Source organism: Ranitomeya variabilis, chromosome 7 (genome assembly GCF_051348905.1).
Source record: "Ranitomeya variabilis isolate aRanVar5 chromosome 7, aRanVar5.hap1, whole genome shotgun sequence".
In the NCBI taxonomy this organism is placed as follows: Eukaryota; Metazoa; Chordata; class Amphibia; order Anura; family Dendrobatidae; genus Ranitomeya; species Ranitomeya variabilis.
Window position 1 is genome coordinate 90,071,946 of NC_135238.1, and position 15,707 is coordinate 90,087,652.

At 44.7% G+C, this 15,707-nt stretch overlaps 1 protein-coding gene across 4 annotated transcripts in view; it reads left to right on the top strand.

Annotated features, from left to right (window-relative positions):
• Positions 1-15,707, top strand: part of LOC143786141 (double zinc ribbon and ankyrin repeat-containing protein 1-like) — a 115,675-nt gene that overhangs the window by 61,044 nt on the left and 38,924 nt on the right. For all 4 annotated transcript variants that reach the window (XM_077275401.1, XM_077275398.1, XM_077275399.1 and 1 more), the window contains 6 exons: positions 3,942-4,055; positions 4,470-4,562; positions 4,891-5,013; positions 5,133-5,297; positions 7,046-7,265; positions 15,133-15,236. In XM_077275401.1, coding sequence (XP_077131516.1) covers positions 3,942-4,055; positions 4,470-4,562; positions 4,891-5,013; positions 5,133-5,297; positions 7,046-7,265; positions 15,133-15,236 — 819 coding nt within the window. The remainder of the gene's footprint in view (positions 1-3,941; positions 4,056-4,469; positions 4,563-4,890; positions 5,014-5,132; positions 5,298-7,045; positions 7,266-15,132; positions 15,237-15,707) is intronic.

Below are 15,707 nucleotides of genomic sequence, written 5' to 3' on the forward strand. Positions count from 1 at the left end.
TGTCATCCAGTCTCATGTCATCCAGTCTCATGCCATCCAGTCTCATGTCATCCAGTCACATGCCATCCAGTCTCATGTCATCCAGTCTCATGTCATCCAGTCTCATGCCATCCAGTCTCATGTCATCCAGTCTCGTGTCATCCAGTCACATGCCATCCAGTCTCATGTCATCCAGTCTCATGCCATCCAGTCTCATGTCATCCAGTCTCATGTCATCCAGTCTCATGTCATCCAGTCTCATGCCATCCAGTCTCATGTCATCCAGTCTCATGCCATCCAGTCTCATGTCATCCAGTCTCGTGTCATCCAGTCACATGCCATCCAGTCTCATGTCATCCAGTCTCATGCCATCCAGTCTCATGTCATCCAGTCTCGTGTCATCCAGTCTCGTGTCATCCAGTCACATGCCATCCAGTCTCATGTCATCCAGTCTCATGCCATCCAGTCTCATGTCATCCAGTCTCATGTCATCCAGTGTCATGTCATCCAGTCACATGCCATCCAGTCTCATGTCATCCAGTCACATGCCATCCAGTCTCATGCCATCCAGTCTCATACCATACAGTCACATGCCTTCCAGTCAGGGTGGATAAAAATCAATGTTTTTTTTTTTAAATCAAAAAAATCGGATTTTTTTTATTTAAATCGGATTTTTTTTATTTAAATCGGATTTTTTTCAATAAACTGCTTTTTGAGGAAAATATTTTACCATCCAAAGGTTCTTCCATCATGAGATAAAGCTGAGTTGTTTAACTCAGTAGAATAAATACTGTATATGTGTAACATTCACAATGCCATGCTCTTCCAGAGGTTTCTGTAGGATTAGTGGGCAGTTTCTCTCCTATATTATTACAGACGCTCGCTTTACTTACGCAGTTCTCAAAACTGAATTTGACTCCGCAGAGGTCCCAGCCTCTTCTTCAGGGCAAAAATGTTACAACATGAACAGAGTTGAGAAAAAGACCTTAATCCTATTGTTCTACAAACCTATGAATACAGAATCAACCCCTTCAGTGCCAAGTCCAAGAAGTTAGACAATATGTTTCTGATTGTTTGGAGTGGAATAGATCTGCACAACACAAGAAGAATGTGAATCTAAGTGTGAGGAGGAGGAAGGGCAAGCAGACAAGAAAATGAAAGTGAAACTTTGAGCACAATACTGCAGCATAGCCACAGACAGACAAGTCTGGATCTGTTTGTGTGTACGATCTGAGGTTTATTACATTCTTTCCTTATAATGGCAGCAGGCCGTAAAAGAGACCCAGTTTGGGAATATTTTAATGAAGCTCCTTCGCCTATCGGTAAGGCAGGCATGCGTGCAAAATGCAAACGATGCAACAAAGAGATGCAAGGCCTGGTGGCGCGAATGAGGCAACATCATGAGAAGTGCGGTGATGAAGATGACCAAAGAAACACTTCTGAACAGGCAGGATCTTCAGGTTGGTAAACATTTTTATTGAATCCTATTTCTAAAGACTGAACTGTCATGTGTGAGAAAAATTATATTTCTTATTATTACTGCATGTTACTGTCATTTGGTACAGTTATGAAGAAAAACAAATATTCCTTTTGGGGCAGGGGCAGTGATGTGTTGTGTACAATAAGCAGAAATTGTATAAACAATAAAATAACAACATTGACTTTTTTTGTTTAGGGGAATTCATGGATTCTGGAAACTATCCACCTCCAAGATCACCATCATCCTGTTCTACAGTTTCAGAGTTATCCATCCAGGATAGTGCTTCATTAGCAGCAGCATCATCATCAGACACCCACAGCCACATATCACCATCACCCAAAAGGAAGAAAAAACCTTTACCTCCTGGAACCACCATAGATAGGTTTGTGATAAGAACTAGCAGATTAGAAAAAGAGTTGATTGATGAAAAAATTGCCCAGTTTATTTATGCAACGAACTCTTCTTTCCGTCTGACTGAGAACCCACATTTCATTAATATGGTTCAGTCACTGAGACCAGGATACAGTCCACCCAGCAGAGCTGATGTTGCAGGGAAACTGCTGGATCAAGTGTATGACAGAGAAATGGAGCAATGTGCAACAGTTCTGGAGGGTAAAATTGTTAACCTAAGTATTGATGGGTGGAGTAATGTCCACGATGATCCTATTGTATGTGCTTGTATAACAACAGAAGAAGGTAAAGTCTTCCTTGCACAAACAACTGATACGTCAGGAAATGCACACACAGCAGAATACTTACAAGAAGTGGCAGTAAAAGCTATAACGACATGTGAACAAAAATTCAAATGTCTAGTACGCAGTTTGGTCACTGACAATGCTGCAAACGTATCCAAGATGAGAAGAGATTTAGAAGAGCAGGGAGGGAATACAAAGCTGCTAATAACATATGGTTGCAGTGCTCATTTGCTGCACCTCTTAGCCAAAGACTTAAGTGTTCCAGAAATAAAGGCTAATGTTGTTGAAATTGCTAAATACTTCCGTAATAATCATTTTGCTGCAGCAGCTCTGAAAAGGATGGGTGGAACCAAGCTAACGCTCCCACAAGATGTTAGATGGAACTCTGTGGTGGACTGTTTTGAGCAGTATATCAAAAACTGGCCTATTCTGATGATACTTTGTGAAGAAAATCGAGATAAAATAGATGGCACTGTCACGGCCAAAATCCTCAACATTGGGCTTAAGAGAAATGTTGAACATATGCTGAGCTTCCTGAAACCCATCTCTCAAGCTTTAAACAAAATACAGAAAAATAGCTGTTTTATTGCGGATGCTGTTGAAATTTGGAAGGAACTGAGTGAACACTTAAAAACAGAACTACACATGGACAGAATTAAATTACAAGCAGTAAACAAACGAATGGGACAAGCACTGACTCCAGCTCATTTTTTGGCAAATATTGTCAATATCCAATATCAGGGTCAAAACCTAAGTGCTGAGGAAGAGGAGTTAGCTATGACATGGGTATCCAGCAATCATCCATCTTTAATGCCAACTATAATAAACTTCAGAGCTAAGGGGGAACCATTCAAGAAATATATGTTTGCTGAAGATATTTTAAGGAAGGTCACACCAGTAAACTGGTGGAAGTCACTTAAGCGCTTGGATTTAGAGACTGTTCAAGTAATGATTTCAATTTTAACAGCAGTAGCTTCTTCTGCAGGCGTTGAAAGAATATTCTCTTCCTTTGGACTCATTCATTCTAAATTGAGAAATCGGTTGGGACCCAATAAAGCAGGAAAGCTTGTTTTTCTTTTCCAGATTATGAATAGGAACAAAGAAGAAGATGATGATGAAGATGACGACAAGTGAGCTACAGAGGACAGCAGGGACAGTAGTATTTAAGTTTTTCATGTGTCGGCTGGGCTGACAGTCTAAGTTTCTTAAAATATATATATATTTTGTTTAGCCAAATTAGTTAACAAACATGGATGTTTGTTTAAGCAAATAACTTATGCTGTAATGTTATTGTTTCAGTTGAATAAATCTATTTAAATTGTTATTAAGGTCAGGATTATTTTTCTCCTTCCTAAGTACAACAGAACAGTGGTGTCCAAATATGAATGATTAACCCATTAAACTGGGGAGAAAAAAGTAATATAAAAAGTGATTCTAAAAATCTTTATCTACTTGCATGTTAAAGTAACAAGAACTAGTTTAGGTAGAAACTTTGATTTAAATCACTGATTTAAATCAAGCCTTACTGACTAGTGATTTAAATCGTGATTTAAATCGTGATTTAAATCAGTTAGATTTAAATCAAATCCACCCTGCTTCCAGTATTATGCCGTCCAGTCTCATTCCGTACAGACTCATGCCGTACAGTCACATACCATTCAGCCTCATGCCATACGGTCTCATGCCGTTCAGTCTCATGTTGCACAGTCACATACCGTAAAGTCTCATGCCGTCCAGTCTCATGCACACAGCTTTATGCTTTATGCTGACATTCTGTTTCCTTCCAGATGGGCCTGTGTGTGGAGTGTAAGTCAATGGTCCCTATGAACACTCCTTCCTGTATTGTGTGCGAGGCACCGCTGTATGCCCAGATGCAGCCTCAGGCTAGTATCCATCTTCGGGTACGTTGAATTATGACCTTTTGTTTTGCTCATTTATATTCTTAAAGAGATTGTGCCAAGATTGCAGCATGTCACCTATCCACAAGAGTGGGAATTGCTAAAACATGTCAGCACAGTGGTCTTCTGTCGCTGTCAGTCCCATAGACATACAATTGGTGTGCGATCATGAGGTGCAGCAGGGACCCCCCAGCCATCAGCAACTTCTGTGGACAGTTGAAATCTTGGCACAACTCTAATGGACCTGTGTCCATTAAGGGAAGGCTGAGACCTTCTTCTATAAGTGTGAGATTTCAGGACTCACTTCGGCCATTAAAAGGCCAGGTCGGCTTTGCAATATTGTAAATCTTTCGTTGCCTACTGTTTTACATTTTCACCACTAATTATTGATGACATTAATCATTTAATCTTTCTAAGGATAAAACAATCTGTCGTTTCTGCGGAACCGGAAATCCTATTAATCTAAAGCATTGTGTGACCTGCGAGGCGAAGCTGCCAGAAGCGCAAATGGTACAACCTGCTCCTGTAATTCATATATAAGACATTAACAGTGAGGTGCCAGTAATAAGGGTGACAGGGTAGTGATTGTCGAACCATCTGAGGGTGAACACCGTGGTGAATATTGGGCATTATCACCAAGAATGAGAGGATGGAGGTGGGGAATGGAAGTGGTTGAGGAAATGTGAACAGTGACTACTTCTCCAATCATTTCACCTTTACATCCATTACAGAATACTGAAGATTGATTGATTGATTGATAGAATATCAACATTTTGGCAGTTTTGTTACTTATAGGCTGCCCCTTCACCCATAATGACTACTACATGTGTAATAACAGGCAATATATAGTGGGGATTCTGCACCACCCTTACCAAACCAGCGGGGCAAAATGCAGAGCTGCTCCAAGTGTGGCCGCGTGAACCTGGCAGATGCCCGATTCTGTGACTGGTGTGGGGCAAAGGTAATTGTTCACTTTGGTGCTAACCTGTGCCTACCACACAGAACTCGTACACCTTGGATTTTAAGGTTGCATCTGTATCCATTCAGTAATACTTGTATGTTGCCTCTCCTGTTTTGCAGCCGGGTCCTTCTGTGAGTTACCTGACCTGCTCCAAGTGCAGTGCTAGCAACCAGCCATATGCCCATTTCTGCTCGTCATGTGGAGTTTACGTGGAGCCCCCATCAAGGCTTTCCACCCACTCGAATGGGATGGCGCGACCTGCAGACCACTTAACTTGGTCCGGTGTAAGCTGGCTTTTATGTTTCTTTATTACCACTGCTACAGTTTTAGGCTTTGTTCACATGTCCAGTAATGATCCTGTAGAACGGATCCAGCAGAAATCCGTTAGGAAAAAGTTTTTAGTCCATTATTCACAAACTTGATCTCTGCCAGATGTTTTTTTTTTATCATTGGAGTAAGTGGGCCACAGATCCGTTATTACGGTATCCATTGTCATCTATTTCTAACGTAAAGACATTGTGTTTATACGTGTGTGGATGCCAAGTGGCAAAGAAAGCGTTCTAGCTTCTGGTAAAATAGCCAATTTTTATTTAATCATTAAAATTCCATTATAAAAGAAACAAAAAAAAGCAGTGAGGTAGAAGAAAAATCATTATGTTGCTTTTTTTTCCTACCCCATGCTTTTTTTTGTTTCCTTTGTTAATGATTAAGTAAAAATTATTTTTGTTAATGGATACTGTGGTCTCAGAAACGTACCTTACTGTTCCTCTTATGACTGCAGCTGTCCCCATATCAGCGGTGGAAGTAGCGGAGCCTCGGACACTATGCAGCGCTGTGATATACAGCTGCAAATTTTTTTTTACATTTTCCCCAACTACTAAAGACATGTAAGCAGACCCTACTCTATTAGTTCCTTTCAGTCAGATTTGCACAGGACATTTACATGTGAGAAAGTGTGGACTTACAATCTAACATAGAAACATATCAGCAGAAGATATTATGGGCGGCAGCAATAAGTGTGTATGGGCTCTATACCTTCCATGTCTATATCTTTCCTACCTGAAGGATGTCAGCATCAGCATTGTATTCTTGGCAGGAAAATCAGTCTCACATTCTGTCATTTTTGATGGGAAAATTATCACTATATTTACCTTAAAATTAGAGCTATCATGGCGGAACTGTAGGATTGCCATTATACATGAATGGAGTCATTTGGGCCCTGCTGGTGGCCTATCCTGGTGCCCATTATAAACGGTAGTGTCATTGCAGTGCCTTTGGTGCCCATACACCTTAGACACCTATCTCTTCCAACTTGTCCACACACATGACCATTTGGCTTAGCTCCCCTAGAAAACGAAAAGTTCAGCTGTATGAATACAATCCTCCCAAACCTTCACCCCCTAATGTAATCTGTCAGGGGAAAATTGAGAGATCCCATACATCAGATTTTCAGTTGATGCCACTAAAATTGACCTCTCTGGTCTACTTTATTCTGATCTGTGTGTGGGCCTTTAGGGGACTTCTTTCAAACTCTTAATGCCACTATAAACATTAGACTAATGTCAGCTGATCCCGCCAAATTGATGGGTTTGGCCAACGGCCTAATGTGTATGGTGGCGCCGGCCAAATGATAGTTGTGAGAGATGTTATTCGCTAATGTCCGATTACGGTCTGACGATCACGTTCTCCCTAAGATAAGCCGACGGCTGAGCACTCTTATGTATGGAAGTGTTGCCTAAAATTTCTGTTGGCCAAACGATTGGCCAAAACATTGTTTGGCCAACAGCCATCTAATGTGTTTGACGAGCCTTAGGGCTGATGTCCGTGCACATCGGTCTGAGATTGGACCATTAATGAACAGATTGGCCTTAGGTCTCGTGACCCAAGCGTGACATGTATTTCTATGAGACTGTCCCGCTCAGGTCGGGAGAGCCGAGACCAGTCTGTGCAATAGCAACCCAATCTCAGACCAATTTGTACAGATGTCTGCATGAGCCTTTAGACTTATGGTTGTTGTTGTCATTCATTTTAGGATTTACATGGTCGTGCTTCCTGGCAACCTTTATCAGTCTCATTGCCAAAACCAAGGCTAGTTGTAGACGTAATGGACAAAGGGACCCAAACAGTTGGATTGTTTTACCCATCTAGCAAGTTGATGGAAAAAAAGGAGTTAGAATTATTATCCGAGAAAGAACAGAAAGAGAAGATGAGTGATCGCAAGCCTCTGGTCACAGCAATCAGCCCCGGCCGAGGTGAGCATTTCAATTCTTTTGAGGCAACTCTGGTGTAAAGAACACATGAGTCCAAGAGCAAAATAAAAATGTACACATTTAAGGACTGTAAAGCAATCTCATACACTTATTTTCAGTTCTACAGCTGTTTTGAAACTAAAGTTTCTGTGGCCATATACAGACTATTATGATTGTGTAACAACTCACACGGGAAAAATAGGTAAAACATTAGATACTACAATTGACCCAGCCGGTTCCTGTACAGATTAGAGATTTTCTGACCCCACAGTCCCTAGTGGTTCCTACGTGGCCTGGAATAGCTCTAACAGACTAAACAATGGCAGCTTGCACCTATTGAAAGCTGTTGAGCCCTTCACGTGCCTTCTAAAGAAACGGAGGGCAGAGCAGAGGAGCAAATTACCTACAGAAGGGAAAGTGTTAATCCTTCAAATATTGTCCATATATAGAGAGGCTGGCTTTGACGGAGTTACCGCGACAGAGCAGTACCAGAAGACCGCAGCGTCTGATGACTCCTGCTTCGCTGCTGAGAAGAAGCACTTCTCCGGTGTATTAAATGTTTTCTACAGCAGGGCTGCGGTACATGGTAGCGCCTCTCTTCCCCAGGTGGGGGGAAAGGGACAGATGCAGGGCTGCAGTTAAGAGACAGGGCAAGGGCGGAGGCCCTGGCATCCTCGCCATCTGAGGTATCCCGGGGAACAGGGCGAGTTAGGGTGCCCCCTAGTGCTAAGGCCAGGAATGGTGCCCCTGGTTCCAGTTTACTCGCCAGTAGTGTTGAGCATTCCGATACCGCAAGTATCGGGTATCGGCCGATACTTGCGGGTATCGGAATTCCGATACCGAGATCCGATACTTTTGTGGTATCGGGTATCGGTATCGAAACAACATTAATGTGTAAAATTAAGAATTAAAATAAAAAATATTGCTATACTCACCTCTCCGACGCAGCCTGGACCTCACCGAGGGAACCGGCAGCGTTCTTTGCTTAAAATGCGCGCGTTTACTTCCTTCCGTGACGTCACGGCTTGTGATTGGTCGCATGCCGCCCATGTGGCCGCGACGCGACCAATCACAGCAAGCCGTGACGTAATTTTCAGGTCCTCAATGCCTAATTCTAGGCATTCAGGAATTTAAAATTACGTTCCGGCTTGTGATTGGTCGCGTCGCGGTCACATGGGCGACGCGACCAATCACAAGCCGTGACGTCACGGGAGGCAGGAGATGCGCGCATTTTTAAAATTACGTCACGGCTTGTGATTGGTTGCGTGCCGCCCATGTGACCGCGACGCGACCAATCACAGCAAGCCGTGACGTAATTTCAGGTCCTCAATGCAGAAATAGGCATCAGGACCTGAAATTACGTCACGGCTTGCTGTGATTGGTCGCGTCGCGGTCACATGGGCGGCACGCAACCAATCACAAGCCGTGACGTAATTTTAAAAATGCGCGCGTCTCCTGCCTCCCGTAACGTCACGGCTTGTGATTGGTCGCGTCGCCCATGTGACCGCGACGCGACCAATCACAAGCCGGAACGTAATTTTAAATTCCTGAATGCCTAGAATTAGGCATTGAGGACCTGAAAATTACGTCACGGCTTGCTGTGATTGGTCGCGTCGCTGCCACATAGGCGGCACGCGACCAATCACAAGCCGTGACGTCACGGAAGGCAGTAAAAGCGCGCATTTTAAGCAAAGAACGCTGCCGGTTCCCTCGGTGAGGTCCAGGCTGCGTCGGAGAGGTGAGTATAGCAATATTTTTTATTTTAATTCTTTCTTTTACACATTAATATGGATCCCAGGGCCTGAAGGAGAGTTTCCTCTCCTTCAGACCCTGGGAACCATCAGGAATACCGTCCGATACTTGAGTCCCATTGACTTGTATTGGTATTCGGTATCGGTATCGGATTAGATCCGATACTTTGCCGGTATCGGCCGATACTTTCCGATACCGATACTTTCAAGTATCGGACGGTATCGCTCAACACTACTCGCCAGTCCTATAGTCATACAACAACAGTCGCACTCAAAGAAAGGTTTCCAGAGTTTTGGTTTGACTGAAAAACGTGGTTTTCTTTATTACAAACACCAAAATAAAGGTATCACCGCAGCGAAAGTGCGGTGGTGGTGTGTGTGACACACACCACCACCGCCAGACACCATCACTTTCGCTGCTACAGCCCCGAACGGGACTCCTACACCCATCCAGGGATCTATGCCCTCCACTCTGCTCCTACAATCAAAAGTAAGGTTTGAGAAAGACCCTGTGGGTCGAAACGTTACCTACCTACCTTGAAACACTGCGGTGATACCTTTATTTTGGTGTTTGTAATAAAAAAAAACACGTTTTTCAGTCAAACCAAAACTCTGAAAACCTTTCTTTGAGTGCGACTGTTGTTGTATGACTATAGTCTGGAGTATCCCTCCATGTTCAGTCTGCACCACCAATAGTGAGAGTGCACGTCTTGTTCTTTAATACTCGCCAGTCCTATCGTGACATTGGCACTTCATATCATACTATACAGCCAGAAATTAGGACTTGCATAAGTAAGAGAAGAGAACCAGAAAATGAAGTATAAAATCAATTTTTATTTAACACATTTAAAATAATGCATAGAGAATCTAGAAAAAAGCAGAGTGCCCAGAAGGGGGAAGTGCTTACCATCTACTAGATGGTGGCCCGATGGCATTGGGTATTCTAGAATATGTATGTATGTATGTATATAGCAGCCACTTAGTATATAGCACAGGCCACGTAGTATATAGCAAATATTACGTGGCCTGTGCTATATACTATGTGGCTGCTATATATATACATACATACATATTGTAGAATACCCGATGCATTAATACAGGCCACGCAGTATATAACAGTGGCCACGCAGTATATAACACAGCCCAAACAGTATATAACACAGCCCACGCGCAGGGGTGAACCTAGCCTCTGTGCTGCCTGAGGCGAAGTGCAGAACGGCGCCCCCCCCCCATAGTAAATTTGTTTAAATCGGTAGGAATAAATCTGGTTCATACAGATTTATATCTATACTGTAAAAATGAGGACAATAGTGGACATTTTAACTTAGAGAAATAGAAAAAAGATGTCCAAACAGATCACGCCTCCTTCTCCCGAAACGCTTAGCCAATCACAAGCGCCGCACATGGGGCTGTCCGGAGCTAATAGCAGGGGCCTCCCTATTGGGTTGAGTAAGGGATGTGAGAGCGGGAAGGGTAGCGAGCAAAACCGACGCTCAAGAAAAATATGGCTGAATGCCTGTATGTACCGAGGGGCAGCATTGGACATGGTGTGTAAGTTATGGGCCATCTGTCCTCCAGCAGAGATGTTTGTGAAAAGGACAATGCATCCTGCACCAGGGCGTACAAAAAGATCATGGGGCCCCAAACCACAAGCTCTTATTGCTCCCCCATCCCCCCCCCCTTCCCCTCCAAAAAAAATAATTTGTCTGCATCACATAGGTACGTATCTCACAACTTTGCTGCCGTTACAAAGTAATTTTCCTCCTATTGAATCCCCCAGATTCCTCTTTCATTGCCCCATAAAGTATGATGCCAACAAAGGTGCCCCGCAAACACTATGATCCCCCACAATAATTCCTCCACACACACAGTATGATAACCTTACTGTACCCCCTCAACTATCCCGCCACAGTATGATCCCCAGCTGTGAGCCCCATACAGCCCTCCATAATGTATAAAACAACTTCATACAGTATAATGGCCCCAAAACAGCCCTCCATAAAGTATAAAGGCTTCCTCATAGCCCTTTAAGTATTATCATGCCCCCCACAGAGCCCTCCAAATATTATAATTACTTCCATATAGTATAATTGGCTTCATATAGTCCTCCATATAATGCACCATCCATCGTCTTCCATAAAGTATAATGCCCCCCATAGTCTTCCATATAGTATAATTCACCCCCCCATAGTCCTCCATATATTATATTGCCAGTGTGCGAGATTGTATCAAAGGCAAGGATACAACCTTTGACGTATATGAACGTCAAAGGTGGTGAAGAGGTTAAATTACAGTATATACAGCACACATGTACTGGACAACACATGTTCATTACATACACATCATACAGTCACAGACACACACATCATACATGTCCTTAGTACACACATGCTATATAACAGATGCACAGCAGCCGGTACACATCATATTCACAGAACATGCATGCAGGACAAGTGTATATACATACACACCTCAGAATTCTCACAAGATATCTAAACACACAAACATACACAGCCCTCCCACACACGGAGATACAACACACACGCAGACACAACCCACAGTCAACACAGAGACACAACCCACACTAAAACACAACAGACACACCACATAGACAGACACAACCCACACACCATAGAGAGACACAATCAACACACAGGCAGACACACCAAGGACACAACCCACAAACAGAAACAACCCACACACCACAGAGACACAAACTACACACACACAGACACACACAACCCACACACCACACAGAAAGACAGAGACAACCCACACACAGACACGCAGCCAACACACAGATACGCAACCTACACACCACACAGAAAGACACAACCTACACACAAACAACCCACACAGACACGCAACCCACACAAGCAGACACAGAACGACGCAACCCATAAACAGACAAGCAACCCACAGATAAGCAACCCACACACATAGACACGACCTACACACAGACATGCAACCCACAAAGACACACGCAGACACGCAACCCACACACAGACACATACACAGAGACACACAAGCAGACACGCAACCCACAGACAGACCATACACAGACACAAAACATAGACACAACCCACACACAAACACGGAACCCACACAGACATACACACAAGCAGACACACACACAACCCACACAGACACACACAAGCAGACACACACACAGATAGACACGCAACCCACACACAAGCAGACAGACACACAACCCACACAGACACACAACCCACACACAAGCAGACACGCAACCAACACACAGACACGTAACCCACACACAAACACGCAACCCGCAGACAGACCATACAGACACACACAGACACAACTCACACACCACACAGAAAGACACAACGACAGAGAGACAACACACACAACCCCCCCCCCCCCCCCCCCCACACACACACACACACTTCTGTGTAAGGGCTAGGGGCTGGTATACATGTGTAGCTTCCCCTGCTCACAGCAGCTGAGCCCCACACCCACTCTCTGTGCCGGGATTGCCCAGCAGGGGATCTGTCACCTTGTGGATTGGAGCTGCTTCTCCTCTGTATCTTCCAGCACAGGTGGCTCCTCTGATCTTATTTCCTGGCTCTCGCTTCTTCCCTTCAAAGAGGCACAATGCAGGAGGACAGGAGCACTGGTCAATCAGCTCTTCTGTCAGTGATGTGAGAGCGTTCATTGGCCAGTGTCCTTCTCCTGAAGGACACCTCCCCTCTCTGAATTGCTGAACCTGGAGAGTAAAAGCCACCGCACACCAATAATCACAGTGCATATTTTACAGTATGAAGCGGGCGGCGGCACCGCAGGAGATAACAGGATGTCAGGGAGACAAGAGCGGCCAAACACAGGCACAAGTCGGCACCTGAAAGAACGCTCCCCGCAGATGCCGCCCCCCATTTTATCAGCAGGTGGCGCCGCCTGAAGCAGCTGACTCAAGTGGCCTCATGATAGCGACGCCCCTGCCCACGCGGTATATAGCAGCCACGCAGTATATAACACAGGTCACGAAGTATATAACACAGGCCACGCAGTATATCACACAGCCCACGCAGTATATAACACAGCCCACGTACTATATAACACAGCCCACGTACTATATAACACAGCCCACGCAGTATATAGCAGCCACGCAGTATATAACACAGGCCACGCAGTATATAACACAGCCCACGTACTATATGACACAGCCCACGCAGTATATAACACAGCCCATGCGGTATATAACACTGCCCACGCAGTATATAACAGCCCACGCAGTATATATCACAGCCCATGTACTATATAACACAGCCCAAGCAATATATAGCAGCCACGCAGTATATAACACAGGCGACGCAGTATATAACACAGGCCGCGCAGTATATAACACAGGCCGCGCAGTATATAACACAGGGCACGTAGTATATAGCACAGCCCACGCAGTATATCACACAGCCCACGGAGTATATAACACTGCCCTTGTAGTATATAGCAGCCATGCGGTGTATAACACAGCCCACGCAGTATTTAGCAGTGTGGGCACCATATCCCTGTTAAAAAAAAATAATTAAAATAACAAATAGTTATATACTCACCCCCTGAGATCCAGCGAAGCTGTGCCGAGAAGCGCGGCTGCCGCCATCTACCGTTCCCAGGATGCATTACGAAATTACCCAGATGACTTAGCGGTCTCGCAGATGGCGGCCGGCGCGAGCGCATCGTCGGACTATGGAAGGTGAGAATAGCAGGTTTTTTGTTTTTTTATTATTTTTAACATTACATCTGTTTACTATTGAGGCTGCATAGGCAGCCTCAATAGTAAAAAGTCCCGCGGCAATGTCACTGATTGGTCGCGCCGGCTGGGCGCTACCAATCATCGAATCGGGATTTAAATCCCACGCCAATGTCGGCTGGGCGCGACCAATCAGCGAAGCAGGATTTAAATCCCGCACCAATGTCGCTGATTGGTCGCGTGCTCCGGCTGGGCACTACCAATCAGCGAAGCGGGATTTAAATCCCGCGGCAATGTCGCTGATTGGTCGCGCCGGCTGGGCGCTACCAATCATCGAATCGGGATTTAAATCCCACGCCAATGTCGGCTGGGCGCGACCAATCAGCGAAGCAGGATTTAAATCCCACGCCAATGTCGCTGATTGGTCGCGCGCGCCGGCTCGGCACTACCAATCAGCGAAGCGGGATTTAAATCCCGCGACAATGTCGCTGATTGGGCGCGACCAATCAGCGAAGCGGGATTTAAATCCCACGGCAATGTCGCTGATTAGTTGCGCCGGCTGGGCGCAACCAATCAGCGAAGCGGGATTTAAATCCCGCGCCAATGTTAGCTGGGCGTGACCAATCAGCGAAGCGGATTTAAATCCCGCGGCAATGTCGCTGATTGGTCGTGGCCAGCCGGCGCGACCAATCTGCGAAGCGGGATTTAAATCCCGCGGCAATGTCGCTGATTGGTCGCGCGATGTATTGCAGTCTCGCGAGATGATGACGTAGTGGTCTCACGAGACCGCCACGTTATCATCTCGCGAGACCGCAATGCATGGACCGGTCACCGGAGCATCGCGAGGAGCAGTAAAGGCCGGTTCTGGATGCGGGGGCCGACGGACGGTGAGTATATAACGATTTTTTATTTTTTTTATTATTTTTAACCTGAAAGGTGATAAGGCAGACAAATGAATAAATGAAAACACCTGTTAACCTAAAAAGACTAAAACAAGAATAACAGACAATAGACACCCAGAGACAAATTGTAACTACCATGGTTCAGTGGATAGGAAGCCGACCACAAAGCACAAGCTCAAGGGTTTGAACCCATACGCATGACGCTGACTTTCTTCTAGCTGACAAGTGGAGTAATTTTTTATGTTATGGATTAATTAATAGTTATACATTAATTCCACTGCTCTATGAAGCCACCATCTGTAGATCAGACTAGTCATGATCTGTAACCTAACGATTTTGGAGCAGCAGCCTGGTAGTCTGAGCAGTTCCAGTCTTCGCCTTTGCTTGATAAAATACATAATCGAGTTACATCTATATCATTCATTAAAACTCAGTATAAGCCTACCTTTTTGTAGCCAGATAGGAAACATAGGAGTCATATCTTAATAACACGTACATCTTTGCAGGCTTTTGGAGGCAGCAGTTGGATCATATTGGCACTCACCTGCGCTGCTACACTCAGAGCGATTCTGAGTTCAAAGCTCTGATCGGAAAACCTCGGATGGGAAGAGTAAGTAAAAGAATATTACACAGGGCAAATCAGTCAGTCACCTAGTAACATTGTGAATTACAGGTACAATAAATCTGTGCCCTGTGATTGACGGCAGCCGTCAAGTGATTTTGAGCAACGTGTCATCTTAAAACATCTTATGCGCTGGTGCTCAAGTCATTAGGCTGCTGAAGTCAGTCCCAGGGAACTTCACGCTATGACAGATCACTTTTCTCCATATAATCAGTGTGACAGAGCTATTCTAGTGTCATTTCATCCTTCTCCGCCAGTCAGAAGCTCTGAAAACGACCAAGTCACAAAACCTGCTGCTCTTTTCTGCTCCTGAGTTTTGGATTGTGATCATTTTCTTATCTGATAACCGGTTGGAATGGATCATTTGTGGTTCCACTAAAACCTTCTCCGTTCCCAAGTTGGACACTTTTGGGGTGTTAGATGTAAATGTTCTCTCTAGTATAGGATAATTAGCAAATG